Genomic DNA, 20,000 nt, shown 5'->3' with positions numbered 1-20,000 from the left:
GTTTCCATATTTATTTATTTATTTATTCATTTGTTTATTTTTTTTAGTTAGGTAGTTGGTTGGTTACTTAATTGTCTTATTTTTTTATTCATTTATCTATTTATGTATTCATTTATTTATTCGGTTACTTTTTTTTTTTTTGTCCTGTTCAGTGTCTTAGGCTCGTATTTATACACGTTTTTGGTTCTCACTGGTATATTTTAAAATATCACAGGTGATTAGTTGGATTCTCACGGCTTTTTATTTATTTATCTATTCATTTAGTTATTTTTTTTTCTGTTTTGCGTCATAGGCTCGTATTCCTGAAAGGTTTGGGTTCTCGTTGGTGTCGTTTTCGAAGGCCACAAGAAGTAATTAGTTTGGTTCTCACGGCTATTTCCCTTTTAATTTTACAGAATCTTGTTAAACTCTCATTTGAATCTGAAAGCGCTCTTGAAGATCAAGCTGTCTTAATTCAAGGAAACATTTTTTTTTTTTTTTTAACCAGAGGTGATTAATAGAGTCATCACATTTTTTTTTTTCCAGAATCCTTGTGGAATGTTTGTTTTTATCAGAATCATGAAATTACTGCTTAAAATCCTATTTATTTTATGGACTAATATTTTCAAAGGCCACAGAGAGATGAGTCGTCTGTTTCTCAAGTTTTATTTCACCTGAATGGTACAAAATCGTTGCTAAACTTTTAATCCTATTAATTTTATAGACTAATATTTTCAAAGGCCACAGAGAGATGAGTTGCCTGGTTCTTAAGTTTTATTTCCCTTGAATGGTACAAAATCGTTGTTAAACTATCAAAATAATCGTAAAAAAAAAAAAAAGACAAAATCCTGAAAATTCTAATAACCTCCACCAGAGCTTGTTAAGAGTAGATAACGATATAAGATGGCGAAACTTTTGTGAATACGAAGCCTAGTTATAAAGCAGTAAAGCTATAGATTAGTCATATGTGCGAGGTAAAGATATTCATAACTCGTATTATTAATTATTAAAACTAGTAAAGTCTCAAAGGAACAAATAAGTACAAAGAACATTTACCTATAACACTTCTTCCACCTCTCTACCTGAGGACTTACAGTTTACCATCTGCTCTCATCACCGATGCATTTAACAGACCTCTTCTTGAAACCATCAAATCACTGTACAGGTGTTACATACCACGTTCTGGCCAAGTTTGTTCCACTCATCTTCTACAACCCTCTTCTTAAATCTGATTCTGTTTAGCTTATAACTATTCTAACTTGTACCCTGATCCACTCATCTACGACCCTATCTGTGAATCAACTTTAATTATCATCATCACCATCATCATCATCATCTTCACTACTGTCTACACACGGCTGGATGTGTTAGACACGGCGTGGCGAGTAGGAGAGAAAGAAACACAAACGGCAAACAAAAGACTCTATAACAAGTAGACGAGAGCGGAGGAGGAAGGAAGGAAGGGAGGAACATTATGGGGCATTCTAGGATGTTCTAAACTCTGACGCAGGACTTTAGTTGGCGGTTCTGGCGGCGGTTGCGTTGGTGGCCTGGCAGATGAAGGTCGTGTGGGTGTAGCAAGGACTGTCGTGCAGGGAGGGGTGCTCGTCGCGGCTCAGCACCACGCAGTTCTCGTTCCCTCCGTCAGGTTGATCTCGCGCCCAGTCACCCGGCCTCACGCGCGCTCCCGACATCCACCGCCAGTTGCCCTCGGTGCCGCCCACCTCTGACGCCCCCAACCAGAAGAAGCTGTGGTGATCCTCCGCTGTGGTGAGGTGGAGAGGGGGTGTTGGTTACGGGTAGGGTGTAAGGGACAAGAGAGAGAGAGAGAGAGAGAGAGAGAGAGAGAGAGAGAGAGAGAGAGAGAGAGAGAGAGAGAGAGAGAGAGAGAGAGAGAGAGAGAGAGAGGATGGAAGGTAAAAGGAGGGTGGGAGGGAGGAGAGAGAGAGAGAGAGAGAGAGAGAGAGAGAGAGAGAGAGAGAGAGAGAGAGAGAGAGAGAGAGAGAGAGAGTATTGATCAGTATCGACCTGGAGTTCCTTTACATAACATTCACGTGATAACAAACCTTACTAAACTTTGCATCAGACTCCAAAGCCATCACACCAGTGCCTTCCTCTACCACCGCCTCTCATCAGTATTGCTTCTCCTTATCTGCATCATCGCCTCTTCCCATGTACCTACCCGTACTCAACACAGCAACACCCACTACACGTTAATACACCCGCCATTACTTTCACTACTTGCACCATTGCCTCTTACTCGTATCACTGTTATAACCTCTTACTGCGTTATCATCTCCTCGTATTCAGCATAGCAACACACACTACATGTTAATATTGCAACCACTGGCTCTACTTTCATTATAATTATCTGTACCATTGCTTCTCACTATTGTCACCTCTCACTGTTCGTATTTAACGCAGCAACACCTGAACAACACAACAGTATTCCTGCTATGACGCCTTCACACGTCTATAAAGGATGAAATTAATATTCTTACTTTATTTGTTTTATTTTCTGTGCTTCCATGCAATCAGTTCTTAGTGCTCTGAATACTAACGAAGAACGACTAAAACACTGAAAGGATTTATAGTTCTATTATTGTTTGAAATCACCTGTGAAACAGATAAAGAAACCAGTTATATTGAAATAACATCAGCGTTTCCATCGGAGGGCTTGGTTAGGCTAATTAGGTTAGGTTTAGATAAATTCAATTCATTGCTAGTCCATTCAGTGTGTTGAACATGATAAAAAAAAATAATAAACAATCACTGTTTCAAAATTAATAGGCTAGGTTTATTTCAATCAAGCCCGAAGAAGCAAGTAGATCAGCATAAGTATGTTACTGGGACACTCACGGTATCTCATGAGGAGCGCAGCCCTCAGTTTGGCCACCTCGCTAGGCTGGGCCAAGTCACTCCCGAGACCCCGACAGAAGAGCCTCGCCTCGCTCCAGCTCACGCGTAGGTGTTGGTTCACGTAGTAACATTCGTCCCCCAGCCTCCAGTACGGCACCTCGCACTCCGCCTCTCCTGGGTCGAAGAGCAGGACAAGGGAATAACTAAGATCCATATAACCCATTTACTGAAGGACATTGCTGCATAGAAATTTGTAGCACGTATTTAGAAAACTTGTAGGGATGATTGTTGGTAGTGAGTGGAAGGGAAAAGGCATACTTGATAATCTTTGGCTCTTTCATTGTTATGGCTTCTCTGTAAACTTAAGAACATCAGAGCATAAGTACATAATGAAAGCTGCAAGAAGCCATCAGTCTCTGCCTGAAGCATACCTTCCTATTTTCACCTAGCATTCTCATTTATGAATATGTCTTGTCATCTTTTTTTTTTTAAAGGTTCACTAATGACTCAGCACTAATAACCTGATTACCGAGTCTGTTCCATTCACTTACCAATCTGTTAGAGAACCAATTCCCTCATATATATATATATATATATATATATATATATATATATATATATATATATATATATATATATATATATATATATATATATATATATATATATATATATATATATATATATATATATATATATATATATATATATATATATATATATATATATATATATATATATATATATATATATATATATATTCTTTTTTTTTCAATCTAATTCAGATTTATATAACCCATTCACTGAAGAATAATGGTGTAAAGAAATTTGTAGCAACTATTTAGAAAACTTATAGGGATTGTTTCTTGCAGTGGGTGGAAGGGAAAAAACTTACTTGATAATCTTTAGCTGTTTGATTGTTATGACTTCTCCTTAACCCTTTCACTGTTAAACATTCGTTTCTCATAATCCCTTACAACTTTTCAGACACTTATTCTTTTTTTTTTTGTACTAAAGCATGTTAAATAATTATGTAACCTAGAAAAAAAATCTTTTACTCTCTCTTTACTCTGTCTGCCCATACAAGCTGTATCTTTATACTTTTGTAAATATTATCCAAAGACAACCACATCAGCAAAGGCTTAAGCTTAATAAAAATGGTCTGGTGTAAGTTCAGTTATAATTTCAAGACACCATGACAGCGAGGTGAGGGATCGAGTGGTTTAAATCCGCACTTGCATTAATTCAATAAAAATTTCAATGGTAATCAGATGAGGAAGCACGTGTCATGTTTGTTATTATCAATCAAGAGGCTAAGCTAAATGTGATGGCAGAGGAGTGATGAACAAGTGAAAAGCAGAACATGGCACAGTACGTATATGCTGCGAGAAGACTGTGATGTGTTTCTTTAAGTTCAGATAGCACTGATGTCTCGCCTTTATGTTCGTATTCTTAAGCGTTTCGGTGTCCTCGCAACTAATTTTAACATGTTCTAGGGGAGATTATTTGGGTTTTCAAGGGTGTTTTCATGATTCTAGTGATATTTTAACCAGAATTTTTTATCATCAGTAGAAAAGGCACCCACGAGAAGCCGACTAATCACCCCTATACCCTCGAAAAAAAAAGTCCTGATGAGAGAACAAAGCGTTTAAGAATGCTGGCCTAAAGTGTGTCAAGGGAGACGCTAGCTAGGAATAGGTGGTGGAACGTGTTAAGGAGAGGCAGGGGAATGCGGGACTCCTTAAGAATAGGGACTGCGTTATTGTGGAAATTCCCTGAGGTTATGAGTTAATGGGACCCTTCCTAGGTGTAATTCTTGTGTGTGTTTATATCTAAGGGCAGAGCCGTGAGAGGGATGTGGTTATGAAAGGCGTGCCATTACTTATTCTTTGTGACGCGTGAGACCAGTTAGAAGGTGTTAGTGTGGTGTTTGTATGTATACCACCATTTCCTTCTTTCTCTTTCCCCTTCTCTTTCTCCTGCTACCACGACTACCATCATTACTACTACTACTACTACTACTACTACTACTACAGCAACTACAGCAACTACACATACTGCAATTATTACTTCTGCTACTACTACTATTACTGCTACTACTACTACGTATTACTACGACCGCAGCAGCAGCACCACCACCACCATCACTAACAACAACAACAACAACAACAACAACAACTACTACTACTACTACTACTACTACTACTACTACTACTACTACTACTACCACTACAATAACAGCTACTACTACTACTACTACCACTACAATAACAGCTACTACTACTACTACTACTACTACTACTATTATAACTGCTGTTGTTGCTACTATTACCACCACCACGACGACCTCCTGTGCCTCCTCCTTACCTCCACGGGCGCTGTCTCCCCCATGAGCCTCTCGCAGCGCCCTGGTGTTGTTCTGCAGGGCGGCGGTGAGATTGAGCAGCACGGCTTCCACCTTGCCCTCTGATTGGTGCGAGGGTGAGGAAGAAGTTTGGTGCGTGACTTTGGTGAACAAGATAATTACGATGACGCAACTTTTTGACTTAGAATGTTGGCTATAATTAAACGTTTCAGTACCTCATCTATATTACAAGTTACTAGATTTTCAAAAGTATTTTAATGATTTTCGTGATGATATAATAAGAATTCTATATCATCAATGAAAAAAAAACGAGAACTAAAATTATTATCCCTGTAGATCAAAGGCCACAGGGATAATAATTCTAGTTCTCGTGCTTTTTTTTTTTTCATTGATGATATTAACCTTATGGGATGTAAAAGCGTTTCAGAATATGGGCCAGGAATTAAATGTCACAAAATCACAGTCATTGAGTAAAAAGAGACCAGAATCAGTGACTTAAAGAAAACAAACAGGACACGCAGAGGTACGCAGCGGCGCGTATCCTTTGCTTACCTGTCTGCGGCTGAATGGGTGTGGCCGCGTTCCCTTCCTTCGTCATGCTCTCCTTCAGATCATTGAGCACGAGAGACAAGCTCTCGATGGCCTTGATGGTCTTCTCCTGCAGGGTGGTGGGTTCTTGGGCCAGAAAGCCGTTTAGGGAAGCCTGCCTGCTTGCCACCACCGCCACCCACGCAAGAACCAGGAACCACTGCCGCATGGCTCCTGAGAACTCGAAGTAGTTACCAGACTGTGCGTATTACATGTGACGCACTTCCAACACACACACTCACTGACACAGGCACAGTTACCTACTTAGTCCTAACGAAGAGCAGTACGGCGTATAGAGACAGCAGGACAGCAGCAGAGGTGGCGAAGAAGTCTCTAGAGCTCCTTAGGCTTGACTGAGTGTCGCGTATAGTGCGTAGGTCGCTGTGGCCGCCAGGGATCTAGACTGTGGGAGGATAGCTGAGGGGTACTCTTGTGTAGCCGATAGGGAAAGGGGATGGGACGGGGAGGAGGTATGTGTGTAAGGCCTTGGAAGGGAGGGTAAGAGGATGAGGAAGAAGAGGAGGAGGAAAAGTAGTAGTAGTAGTAGTAGTAGTAAAAAAAAAAAGAAGTAGTAGAAAGAAAGAGAAAAGATGATGATGATGATGATGAGGAGGAGGAGAAGAAAATGTAGTAGTAGTACCAGAAGTCATAACAGCAGTACCATCACTACCGGTAGTAGTAGTAGTAGTAGTAGCAGTAGCAGTAGTAGTAGTAGTAGTAGTAGTAGTAGTAGTAGTAGTAGTAGTAGTAGTAGTAGTAGTAGTAAAAGGAAGACTGGAAGTAGATAAAGGAGGAAGAAGGGGAAGGAAAAAAGTAAGCTTATAAAAGAGAAGTTTGGAATGAAAGAATTAACTCTGTTGGAAAGGAAAAAATTTATGATTATGAGGAATATTAGTTTCCTTATTTATGAGAGAGAGAGAGAGAGAGAGAGAGAGAGAGAGAGAGAGAGAGAGAGAGAGAGAGAGAGAGAGAGAGAGAGAGAGTTTAAAGTTGTAGGGGGCCTGTTATTTTGCAATCTGATGTCTGGTTTTTCTCAAAGGCCTTTTCAACTAGTCCATTCTCCACTCTCACTGCTCTCCCCTCCTTCCGCACCTCCCCCTCCACTCTCACTCCATCACTTCATCACTCTTCTTACTCAGCGCTCTTCCTCCCCCCCTTCTCTCTCTCTCTCTCTCTCTCTCTCTCTCTCTCTCTCTCTCTCTCTCTCCGTCATAAATTTCTTCTTGATTTTTACCAGAGTTGAGTGGTAGCAGCAGCAGCAGTACTACCACTACTACTACCACTACTACTACTACTACTACTACTACTACTACTACTACTACTACTACTACTACTACTAGTAGTAGTAGTAGTAGTAGTAGTAATAGAAGTAGTAGTAGTAGTAGTAGTAGTAGTAGTAGTAGTAGTAGTAGTAGTAGTAGTAGTAGTAGTAGTAGTTGTTGTTGTTGTTGTTGTTGTTGTTGTTGTTGTTGTTGTCGTCGTTGTTGTTGTTGTTGTTGTTGTAGCAGTATTAGTAAGTAGTAGTTGTAGTAATTGCAGTGGTGGTGGTTGTGGCTGTAGTATAGAAGAAGCAGCTAAGGACGTTCAGACATGCTTGGTTGTAGTACTGGCTGACAGGCAATTCCCCTGTAGTGGCGAGCCTGCAGGCCGCGCTCCACGATGGCTCACACCATTCAGTCCCGCCTGAAGGTAGAGCCTTAGTTCAATCATGTATCATCGCGGCGCCACTTTTCCCTTGGCCTTGATTGTTAGATGATGATGATTGTTAGATGTTCGCTGCAGTATTACCACTTCTTATCTTAAATCCCTATTCGGGGTCGTTGCTTTTTATTAGCCTTTTCCAGTTGTTCCTGTCTTGTGCCGTTCTTTCGCTTATTCCTTTGTGCCAGTTCCATAGTCTTTTTGTACGCTTTCGAACAAAAACGCTCCCCATGTTCGTGAGCGCTCGAACAAATAGGATTGTCTCATATATTCAATGCAGTCGTTTCACCTTATTCTTCGCATTCCTGTCACCAGCACTAATATAGGACGGATTGTACCGGAAACTTGCCAGACAATCTGAGGCTCGCTTAAGAAGGAATAATGGAATGTTGATCAAAATGCATGATGTATATATGAAGTCTGATAGACCGGTTGTGGAACATATTTTGTAGAAACAGCAAATGAATGTACTGTACGTGAAACTGCATTACCTGTATACTTTACCAGGAGGTGCCAGTAGGCACCTGCCGAAACAATAATCACTCCCAGTGAGGTCAAAAGCACTGGATCAGGGGGTGCTGTGAACTTATCATTAAACCCAGCTGTTACCTCTCTGAACGTTTCTCTTTGTGTCTCACAACACAAGGGGGCAGTCACAGCCTGCCCTCTAAAGACAACTCTCTTCCTCCACACAAAACTACAAGCACCTAATAACACACACAACCTTCACTCAAAATTTCAAAATTCATGGCGACTCCTACACCAGCCTCGGAATCCCCATCTGGGGAAAGGACCACAAATGTTCCCAGGTCGTACTGCCCTTCTGACGACGACCCTAAGTGTCTTGACACCCCCTCAACTTTTTCTTCATTAACTTCTGCAACATTCGTGGTCTAAGATCTAATTTTCAATCTGTAGAACAGCACCTCTCCTCTTCTAAACCTCATCTTCTTTTCCTCACTGAAACTCAGGTGTCTGAAGCAACTGACAGTAGCCCCTTTTCTGTTCCCTCCTACTTTCTCTGTCCTCATTTTCGATCCAAAGATGGATGTTGCGTTTATGTGCGCAACGATTTAACCTGCTCTCGTGCCCACGCTCTTGAATCTTCCGAGTTTTTCACCATCTGGCTACGACTACAGAATCACTCTCAAAACTAAATTTATCTGTGCTGTATATCTCTCACCTAACTCCTCTGACTATAAGAAATTCTTTGAATACTTAACTTCCAAAGTGGAGCACATTCTGACTCTCTTCCCTTTTGCAGAGATCTCCATTCTTGGAAACTTCATTGTTCACCACCAGCTTTGGCTTTCCTCTCCCTTCACTGACCATCCTGGTGAATTAGCCTTCAGCTTTGCTCTCCTCCATGACCTAGAGCAATTGGTGCAGCACCCTACTCGTATTCCTGACCGTCTTGGAGATACGCCCAATATTCTTGACCTTTTCCTGACCTCTAATCCTTCTGCTTATGTTGTCACCCTCTCTTCTCCGTTGGGCTCCTCCGACCACAATCTCATATCTGTATCTTGTCCTATCGCTCCAATCCCTCCTCAGGATCCCCCTAAGCGAAGGTGCCTCTGGCGTTTTGCCTCTGCTAGTTGGGGGACCTGAGGAGGTATTTTGCTGATTTTCCTTGGAATGACTACTGTTTCGGTGTCAGAGACCCGTCTTTGTGTGCTGAGCGCATAATAGAGGTGATAGTGCCTGGCATGGAGGCGTACATTCCTCATTCTTTTTCTCGACCTAAGCCTTCCAAACCTTGGTTCAGCACAGCTTGTTCTCGTGCTATACATGATAGAGAGATGGCCCATAAAAGGTACTTAAGCCTTCCATCACCAGAATCTCATGCACTTTATATTTCTGCCCGGAACCATGCCAAGTATGTTCTCCAACTAGCCAAAAACTCCTTCATTAACAGAAAGTGTCATAATCTTTCAAGATCTAACTCCCCTCGTGACTTCTGGCATCTAGCCAAAAATATCTCCAATAACTTTGCTTCTTCTTCTTTCCCTCCTTTATTTCAATCAGATGGCACCACTGCTATCACATCTATTTCTAAAGCTGAACTCTTCGCTCAAACCTTTGCTAAAACTCTACCTTGGACGATTCTGGGCTTGTTCCTCCCTCTCCTCCACTCTCTGACTACTTCTTGCTACCTATTAAAATTCTTCGTAATGATGTTTTCCATGCCCTCGCTGGCCTAAACCCTCGGAAGGCTTATGGACCTGATGGGGTCACAACTATTGTTCTCCGAAACTGTGCCTCCGTGCTTGCACCTTGCCTAGTCAAACTCTTTCAGCTCTGTCTGTCAACATCTACCTTTCCTTCTTGCTGGAAGTTTTCCTACATTCAGCCTGTTCCTAAAAAGGGTGACCATTCTAATCCCTCAAACTACCGTCTTATTGCTTTAATTTCCTGCCTATCTAAATTTTTTGAATCTATCCTCAACAGGAAGATTCTTAAACATCTATCACCTCACAACCTTCTATCTGATCGCCAGTATGGTTTCCGTCAAGGCCGCTCTACTGGTGATCTTCTGGCTTTCCTTACTGAGTCTTGGTCATCCTCTTTTAGAGATTTTGGTGAAACTTTTGCAGTTGCCTTGGACATATCAAAAGCTTCTGATAGAGTCTGACACAAAGCTTTGATTTCCAAACTATCCTCCTACAGCTTCTATTCTTCTGTCTGTAACTTCATCTCAAGTTTCCTTTCTGACCGTTCTATTGCTGCTGTGGTAGACGGTCCCTGTTCTTCTCCTAAATCTATTAACAGTGGTGTTCCTCAGGGTTCTGTCCTGTCACCCACTCTCTTCTGATTATTCATCAATGACCTTCTAAACCAAACTTCTTGTCCTATCCACTCCTACACTGATGATATCACCCTGCACTTTTCCACGTCTTTTCATAGACGTCCAACCTTTCAGGAAGTAAACATTTCACGCGGGGAAGCCACATAACGCCTGACTTCTGACCTTTCTAAAATTTCTGATTTGGGCAGAGCAAACTTGGTATTGTTCAATACCTCAAAAACTCAATTCCTCCAACTATCAACTCTACACAACCTTCCAGACAACTACCCCATCTTCTTCAGTGACACTCAACCGTCCCCATCTTCTACACTGAACATTCTCGATCTGTCCTTTATTTATAATCTGAACTGGAAACTTCACATTTCATCTCCAGCTAAAACAGTTTCTATGAAGTTAGGTGTTCTGAGACGTCCCCGCCAGTTTTTTTTTCACCCCATCCCCCTGCTGCTAACTCTGTACAAGGGCCTTATCCGTCCATGTATGGAGTATGCTTCACATGTCTGGGGGGTTTCCATTCATACCGCTCTTCTAGACAGGGTGGAATCAAAAGCTTTTCGTCTCATCAACTCCTCTCCTCTAACTGACTGTCTTCAGCCTCTCTCTCATCGCCGGAGTGTTGCATGTCTAGCTGTCTTCTACCGCTATTTTCATGCTGACTGCTTTTCTGATCTTGCTAACTGCATGCCTCGCCTCCTCCCGTGGCCTCGCTGCACAAGACTTTCTTCTTTCTCTCACCCTTATTCTGTCCACCTCTCTAATGCAAGAGTTAACCAGTATTCTCAATCATTCACCCCTTTTTCTGGTAAACTCTGGAACTCCCTGCCTGCTTCTGTATTTCCATCTTCCTATGACTTGAATTCCTTCAAGAGGGAGGTTTCAAGACACTTATTCTTCAATCTTTGACTACCGCTTTGGACCCTTTTATGGGACTGGCATCTCAGTGGGCTTTTTTTTATTTATTGGATTTTTGTTGTCCTTGGCCAGTGTCCCTCCTACATGAAAAAAAAAAAAAAAAAATGCTGATGAACCAAAATTACGCATTTTTAAGAATTGTAAAATATATGAATCAAGATGATGAAATTGCATACAGACCAATACGAAACTAAACACTGTCAGTAAAAACACTTCGGGGAAAAAATACCTGTGAACAAAGGCCTTATAACCGTGTGCATTACGGGTCATTATTTTGCTGAAGAACACATATAAACATATAAACAAAGTAATGAAAAAAAAAAGTAGACGATTTCGGTAAGTAATCCAGGAAATAATTCAGCAAATACCTCGGCAAAATTAATTGTGCCTATGAATAAAGATCTTGCTGTGATTATTTGATTCTATTAAAAGTGTCAGTAAAATAATAATAACCAGGTAATAGGTGTTTTAAGTTGCTGAACAACTTAAAGGAACTTCCCCCAGCGGCTGGGGGGGTTCAAATTTTTATATAGTTCTGGAAGGTTCTCGCTGTGTCTCTGCTGCCCCATACCCCCTTCCCAGGACCCTCTCCCTACCACCAACCACCACGCCAAGTCTCGCGCCGCCGTGATGGTTGCGGCGAGTGACATGTTGCTATATATGACTCTGTGTTTTCAAACTGTGGAGGTTTATCTGCATTTTCATCACACTATTGTGTTCATGAGAGTCTTTCCTACTTAATGTAATAATACGTTTCAGCATTCAGTGATTAACTGTTGAAAATAGCGAGCATAAGTAAAACATTGTAATTTTTTTTTTTTTTTTTTACATCTTCACAGTTCAGCTCGTTGTAATACTTTTTTTTTTTGTCAAGTTTTTGCAATACATTTTAATTCTACGGTCACTGCTGAGTCTGATGGTGTCAACCAAAACTGGCTGTCCCGTATATGAAGTGAGTTATGACATATAATTCGCACATTTTGCGCGCTCGAGCTCGATCTGTAGTGATGAGGCGATAGTTGCGCGAGTTGCGAGGCAGAAACTTCGCTCACATGCGGATAAGTCGAAATATACAAAATACAACAAAAGTTACCTACTAGGAGGTGTTTCTGAGAATGAAATAGGAATTTTTGTATGCAATGGACACCAGATGTTCCTGGCCAAATCACCATTGTACCCTTCAGAAGCCAGGCGGAGCAGTGGGTGGTTGGTATAAATGTGTGGTAAGAAAACTCCCCAGCAGGCCGCTGGAATAACAATAATAATAATAATAATAATAATAATAATAATAATAATAATAATAATAATAATAACAATAATAATAATAATAATAATAATAATAATAATAATAATAATAATAGTAATGATAATAATAATAACAAAAACAGCAACAAACAAAAGAAATAAACAATATCAGTAAAATAATCTTGTACATTAAGTTGTATGTCCTTAAAATACAATATATATATATATATATATATATATATATATATATATATATATATATATATATATATATATATATATATATATATATATATATATGCACATACAATCATGTGCATTGTGAGGAGTGTCGACATTATGAAGGAAGTCCTCTGCTGACTTAAGTTCAAGAGTGGCTCACGTTACAGAAGAAACGAGTAACATGCACTCACCCAAATGTGTTTAGCGTTTTATCTCAACCTCAAGTTCTCTAATCTGTTCTCTGTCAGTTTTTGTTAGAAGATTGTCAGCGGATCTAAAGACCTAAGGTTGACGGCATTGTGGAAGTCACTGCAATTTACTCAACTTCTAACCACGGCAGTGCAATCTCGTTATTTTGTCACAATTTTTGAGTTCACGTTCAGTTGGCCTATTTGAGCATAAAAGATAACATCACTTATAAGTTTCTGAGCGTAGGGTTGCATATCAAAGGGTAACTTCCTGAGGTTATTGGCTACAGTCCTGCCATACGTGTCCCACTCATCTTCTTGACGGATGCAGGACAGTTTGCCACTTTTCACAGACAAAACCTGCTCATTGCTGATGCCCTCGGATCGTCTGACCTTTTTCTTCGCAGGTGTCACTTCCTCTTCTACTTCCTCTTTTACTATGTCTATTTCTGGTACTAGTTCTGCGTTTGATTCGAAGCTCACTAGAGAATGACAGTCATTAGGACCAGATTTTTCTGCTTCACAAAGCTCTTCAGCACTGTCGGATTGCTGCTAAGAAGGGAAAATGCACATTACAATATTTTGTCAGTAATTTCAACAATTATTTCCAGTCACAAAATTTATACACAATACATTTCATAAAGGAATAGTTGTATTTGTATGATTAAAGGGAAAATTTTTTCACTTGCCTCACACACACTGGTCGCTGCCTGCCTGGGCACCTCTTGGTCCTTGAGGAAGAGCAACATGTCGTAATACCACAGGGTGGGGTGGTACACATCGGCTCCGCTCGCCCCAGACTCCATAGAGCGCATTACCTTTTTGTTTTCTTTCCTGAAGGCACTGCGCAGGTTGTTTATCTTCTTCGTTACGGTATCCTTTGTTGCTGTCCCGTCTTTTTCTTTTAATTTGCTGACGAGAATGTCATAAGCTGCAGCTTTTTTATTTTTATTCGAATATTCAAAACTACTAATTTTCCATAGAGATGGAGATTCCTTGTAAAGGTTTATAAACTCTGACCAAAAGACCCTACATCCGTCTAGGCACGCAGACATTGTTAAGAATCAGTTACACACCCACCTTCTCACTGTGCGGTAGTTGCCGCTGAACTGAAGTCGGCGTCGGCCACGGCCTGGCCTTGGTGGCCGAGGCGCCGAGCCTGCAGGCCGATTCATATAAACTCAACCCGGCCTACACACCATGGTGACCGTTCAATAACTGAACGTCATTCCTGTAACCCAGACGGCAGGCCCAGCTTGAAGTCCATAGTATCCCTAAACACGTTCAAACTAGCGCATGCTAATTGGCATAAACTAATGAAATTTTCTCCAGGTTTGCCAGTCAGTGTGGCAGTCATGGTGGTAATGGTGTGGGGGAAGTAAATAACCGCCAGCTCTCTCAAGCACACTGAGGTATCCTGAAATCTGACCACTCCTGGTTGAAAAAAGTATACCAGCAGCGCTATCCCTCAAAGTACATACAAACAGCAGGCACACCCACTCTTGTCGTGAAGATTTACCAGCGCAGCCCAAGTTCTGCGTGTCTGTAACGGATGTGAGGACTGTTCCACGTGGCACGAACTCCACGGAGTGACAGGATTACGTACACATCCTGTACCGCCTGCTGTTGATATGTGAGGTTGTATCAGCCACCACCACCACCACCACCACCATCACCAATACTGCCACTATTACTACTACTACTACTACTACTACTACTACTAATGCCACCACCACCACTTCCACATACTACTACTACTACTACTACCACCACCACTACTACTATACTACTACTACTACTACTACTACTAATGCCACCACCACCACTTCCACATACTACTACTACTACTACTACTACTACTACTACTACTACTACTACTACTACTACCACCACTACTACTATACTACTACTACTACTACTACTACTACTACTACTATTACTACTACTACTACTACTGTTACTACTACTACTACTACTACTACTACTACTACTACTACTACTACTACTGCTACTACTACTACTGCTACTACTACTACTAATAATAATAATATTAATACCACCACCACCACCACCACATAATAATAATAATAATAATAATAATAATAATAATAATAATAATAATAATAATAATACCATTAAGGAAAATACCCACAGCAGCAGCAACAACAATATTCTCTCTCTCTCTCTCTCTCTCTCTCTCTCTCTCTCTCTCTCTCTCTCTCTCTCTCTCTCTCTCTCTCTCTCTCTCTCTCTCTCTCTTTCCCCTTTACTTTTTCGCCCTCCCAGTAACAGCTTATGGTGGAACTGTTTTGCTGGCCGCTCTCGACACAGCTTTTTTTTTTTTTTTTTGCGTGGATACATTCGGTTTTTGGCTGGGAACCACTCCTGCTGCTGCTGCTGCTACTGCTGCTACTACTACTACTACTACTACTACTACTACTACTACTACTACTACTACTACTACTACTACTACTACTGCTGCTGCTGCTGCTGCTGCTGCTGCTGCTGCTGCTGATGATGATGATGATGATGAAGATGATGGTGATGATAATGATAGTAGTAGTAGTAGTAGTAGTAGTAGTACAGATACCCACTCTCCCTCTCCAGCTCTCTCCCGTCACCTCTCTCCCGGTACCTGCCTCCCTCCTGGCCGCTGGTTAGCTGAGTGGGTGTCGCGCAGGTAATATTAATACAAATGTTGGCTTGGTCCTCTCCACTGTTTTGGCGCTGGCCAGTCTCCCACGCCGCCAGTCTGCCAGAGATCACTAACTCAACCTCACTTATGAACTTGTATATATTCATTACACCTGCCTCCCCGCTGACCAACACGTGGCATTCATATGATGTTGTAGAGATCCTCCCACCTTCGTTGTTATTAATCTACGTGCTCTGTTTCCTTAGAGACGAGACGAGATGTTGAGAGTGGTAGCGCCTGGCAGTTCTACTCTTCACATGAGTTGAGGTGAGTACTGGCAAACAAACTAAAAATGGTTTGATTTGTGGTGTGTAGGTTCACTGGGTATGGTGTTGAAAGGGGGAGGTGCTGCTTGGCATTACTATTTCACGTTATTATCGGTGTAATGACAAGTTGTTAATTTATGAAGGCGAATTATAGATATGTGGGTAAGTACGGGTAGGTAGATCTTATTTTTTCTTTTTTATTTAAGGTGGCCACTGGCCAAGGGCAACAGAATTTTTCAATAAAAAAAAAGGTCCACTTAATGCCAATTCCCAAACAGATGTCAGATAGAATGATGAAAGAAAAAAACAGGATAAGTGTCTTGAAACCTCCCTCTTGAAAGAAAGGAGAAAATACAGAAACAGACAGGGAGTTCCAGAGTATACCAGAGAAAGGGATAAATGATTGAGAATATTGGTTAACTCTTGCATTAGAAAGGCAAACAGAATAGGGATGAGAGAAAGAAGAAAGTCTTGTGCAGTGAGGCCGCGGTAGGAGGGAAGACATGCAGTTAGCAAAATCAGAAGACCAGTTAGCGTGAAAATAGCGGTAGAAGATAGGAAGAGATGCAACATTGCGGCGATAAGAAAGGCTGAAGACAGTCAGTTAGAGGAGAGGAGTTGATAAGACGAAAAGCTTTTGGTTTCCACCGTCTAAAATAGCGGTATGAGTGAATCCCCCTTCTCCCATACATGTAAAGCATGCTCCATACATGGACGGATAAGGCCTCTGTATACAGTTGGTACTAAAATGTACTTAAATGCTAACTTTCTTCCTGCAAGATTCTTGCTGCTTCTCTTGTGGTCTTGTGTTTCTTGTTTTCTTCTTGTGTTTATATAGAGTGGATTTAGAGGCTTCATTCTTTTTTCGTTTAACTATTACGCGGTGAAAAAAAAGACAGTTGTGAAAATAAATTTTGCTGCTCAGTTTTAGTTCACACACACACACACACACACACACACACACACACACACACACACACACACACACACACACACACACATACACACACACACACACACACACACACACAGAGTTCTAGTATTTTTATGTCAAGTTCATTACTAAGAACTTACAGCTAAAGAGCGTATTCCTCTTTCCTTATATTTAATAAGATTTTGTGGATATTTGAGTTTTTTCAAGTGTGTTTTCTTATTTCTAGTCGTAGTTTAACAAGGGTTCTTCATCATCAATGGAAAAAAAAAATCATAAGAACACGAGTAACAATTTTGTGGCCTTGCATCATCAATGGAAAAAAAAAAAACTCTTAAGAACACGTATAATAATTTCTGGGGCCTTTGAGAATTGTCCTGATGAGAGAACAAAGCATTTCAATCAGCCTAATCTTTCATTGCATTGTTAAATATGATCAGTATCTGTAGCTCGTGTGTAGTGTGAGTTATGTAAATGTTCCATGCACAATAGCCAGTGGGATGGTAGAGCAAGGCTAGAAAACGGGTGGTGGATATCACAGGGTATGATGGAGGTGAAGGAGGCGCAGCTGTGAGGATAGGTCATTGCTAGGTTCTGCATTCTGAAACGCTTTGTTCTCTCACACGAACTCTTTTCAAAGGCTATAGATAATCAGTCGGGTTCTCAGAAGTCCTTTTCCCATTGATGATACAGAATCCTTATTAAACTCCCACTACAATCATGAAAACACTCCAGAAACCTCCAGTAACTTCCACGAGGCGTGTTATAACAAGTGAAGATAAGATTCAGAAGCGTTTGAGAATACGATACCCTGTGAGAAAGAGAGGATGGATGTAAGGATTAGCGCTGATAGACACTGATAGGCACAGGCAGGCGACGCCACACGTGCTGCCAGGAATGATCGGGCGAGGCGGTGGCTGTAGACATGCGGTGGGGTTCTTCCCTTTGCTGTTGCTGTTTTCTTCGTGTTTTTCTTCGCCATTGGGGACAAAATAGTAAAGTGTCGAGATATGTATAGTGGATCCTCCTCCTCCTCCTCCTCCTCCTCCTCCTCCTCACCATCATCATCATCATTATCATCATCATCATAATCTTGTTGTTTGTTGTTGTTGTCATTATTTTTCTCTCCTCCTCCTACTCTTCATCATCATCATCATCATCATCATAATCATCATCATCATCATCATCATCATCATCATCATTATCACCATCACCACAATCATCTTACTCCTTTCTTTTCTGGCCTTTAATTTTACAATGACGATCAGAGAGAGAGAGAGAGAGAGAGAGAGAGAGAGAGAGAGAGAGAGAGAGAGAGAAGGGAACAGAATAATGATGAGAGCAAGAGGGGGCGTGGGGTGTGTTTGAATCCTAATATAACTTTGCTTCCTTTCGTGATTGCCTTCATTAAAATAGCCTCCGTACTGCTTGCCTGTCTCGCTCCATCCCTCTTAATAATGATGATGATGATAATGATAATAATAATAATAATAATGATAATAATAATAATAATAATAATAATAATAATGTATGTTGTATACCGAGTCTTCATTTAGTCATATCATGGTGTCTTATTTTATCTCAATCTTCTGTAGTCTGGCGTGTCATCGGAAGCACATGGTCAAGCACTTGCCGAGACACTAGATGGCGCTACGAAGTGAATATGATCGTCACTTTTATGCTAGACGGTAATGGAAGAATTGGTGTCAGGGAATGGTGGTGGTAATATTTTTATTCATTTCCTCCTCCTCCTCCTCCTCCTCCTCTGCGGGTGTTTGTTTTTCCTATTCTCCTCCTCCTCCTTCTCCTCCTCTTATTTGTTGTTGTTGCTGGTGATGGTGGTGGTGGTGTTGCTGGGAAATTGTAATTTTATAAAAGAAAAATAGATAAACTTAACGCGTAAGGACTGTGAGAGGACCTGCTGCCATCACTCCCTAAAACCGTACTCGCAAACTTTTCCCGTCTTACCTCGACAATTTCAGCAGGCCGTAGTTGAAATTATAGGTGTTTTAAAGGTATTTTTGCAATTCTAGTGATAGATGAACAAGGATTATGCATCATCAATCTGGAAAGCACCCAGGAGAACCCGACTTATCATCTCTGAAAGTTCAAGGCGTTTATGAATGCGATCTCTGAGGTAAGGTGCGGGCTGGAGGCAAAGAGGAAAGGGGCGGGCAGCTCACGACTCGCTGCTGTCGCCTTGGCCTTGCTGGCAGACAGGCAAGAGTAAAAATGCGATAGAAAAAGAAATAGTCATGCACACCACCACTGCCACCGCTATTACCACTATCACACACCACCGCCGCCACACTGCCACCACTATTACAAGAGGAGCGTCTTTTCTTCAACTCATCTCGTCGCCACTTTCACTGCCTCTCATCCTCCCATCATTACTACCATCCTCACTGTCTTCATTATAACATTCTGCAGCACCACCACGTACCCACCTTATATCATTATTACAGTACCTCTCTCTCTCTCTCTCTCTCTCTCTCTCTCTCTCTCTCTCTCTCTCTCTCTCTCTCTCTCTCTCTCTCTCTCTCTCAAGGTAACGTTCAAATTGTTTTTACTTGATTTTTAATTTAATTAGACCTCTCCAACTTTTTCACTGCCTGGCGAGGACAGCATCTGTGGCAGGACTGCTTGGCTGTCCCAGTGTGGTCGCTAAGGGCCTGAGTAGATGCCTCGCAAGGTATTATGTGTGCACCACGAGACGGCATCAACGTTTGGAATCCTCTACCTTGCCACTTAGTTGATTGCATAAAAGTTCACACAAGTACAGATAAATATGTATCCTCTGCTATTTTTGTATATAGCTATGATATTTAAAAACAACTAATAGCAATAGTAATAGTAGTGGTAGAAGTAGAGAGGTGTTCTGCAGCCACTCCCACCTCTTCGTTTTCCCCAGGCTTGGGGGCGTGGAGTCCGTGGTGGCGACGCTTGGCAATGCGAGTCAGCCAAGCGAATGATAAGCGAAGAAGAGGAAGAAGAAAAAAGAAATTTCCTTCTAGTGAGGGACGGCGTGACTTTCTTGTCTTTTCCACCTTCCCATCTATTATTGTACTCTTTTTTTTTTTATACCGTATCATTTCTACTGTATACAAAACATATTATCATACCAACAAACATTTGTATCTTTCCTTACAAACAATAGAAGATACTACACCTTTCTCTTCCTTTTTTTTTTTCTTATTTTTTTCCCTTTCTCTTTAACACTGCAGCGAGAGTAGAGTATTT

General features: G+C 41.2%; 2 protein-coding genes across 11 annotated transcripts in view; one reads left to right on the top strand and one right to left on the bottom strand.

Moving 5' to 3' along the window:
• Window positions 1–20,000, top strand: part of LOC135114250 (uncharacterized) — a 67,381-nt gene that overhangs the window by 13,388 nt on the left and 33,993 nt on the right. For 2 of the 4 annotated variants that reach the window (XM_064030099.1, XM_064030107.1), the window contains 2 exons: window positions 15,476–15,548; window positions 15,770–15,830. The gene's annotated coding sequence lies outside the window, so the exon portion shown is untranslated. The remainder of the gene's footprint in view (window positions 1–15,475; window positions 15,549–15,769; window positions 15,831–20,000) is intronic. The other 2 variants (XM_064030089.1, XM_064030078.1) reach the window with 1 other exon arrangement.
• Window positions 741–14,080, bottom strand: LOC135114202 (C-type lectin domain family 4 member D-like). Of its 7 annotated transcripts, XM_064029972.1 has the most exons (7): window positions 13,949–14,080; window positions 12,872–13,780; window positions 6,056–6,194; window positions 5,756–5,965; window positions 5,206–5,304; window positions 2,839–3,012; window positions 741–1,744 (listed from the first exon to the last, which is right to left on the bottom strand). In XM_064029972.1, exons 4-7 carry the CDS (start codon window positions 5,958–5,960, stop codon window positions 1,494–1,496), a joined length of 729 nt encoding a protein of 242 aa, XP_063886042.1. In that variant the 5' UTR covers window positions 5,961–5,965; window positions 6,056–6,194; window positions 12,872–13,780; window positions 13,949–14,080; the 3' UTR covers window positions 741–1,493. The 7 variants fall into 7 exon arrangements, with proteins under 7 accessions (XP_063886042.1, XP_063886051.1, XP_063886084.1 ...); XM_064029981.1 differs by lacking the exon at window positions 12,872–13,780 and having other exon boundaries at window positions 13,949–14,062; XM_064030014.1 differs by lacking the exon at window positions 6,056–6,194 and having other exon boundaries at window positions 12,872–13,068; window positions 13,949–13,980.

Source organism: Scylla paramamosain, chromosome 2 (assembly GCF_035594125.1).
Source record: "Scylla paramamosain isolate STU-SP2022 chromosome 2, ASM3559412v1, whole genome shotgun sequence".
Classification (NCBI taxonomy): domain Eukaryota; kingdom Metazoa; phylum Arthropoda; class Malacostraca; order Decapoda; family Portunidae; genus Scylla; species Scylla paramamosain.
The sequence above is the reverse complement of the archived record's forward strand: the minus strand, read 5'-3'. Positions and strand labels throughout refer to the sequence as shown.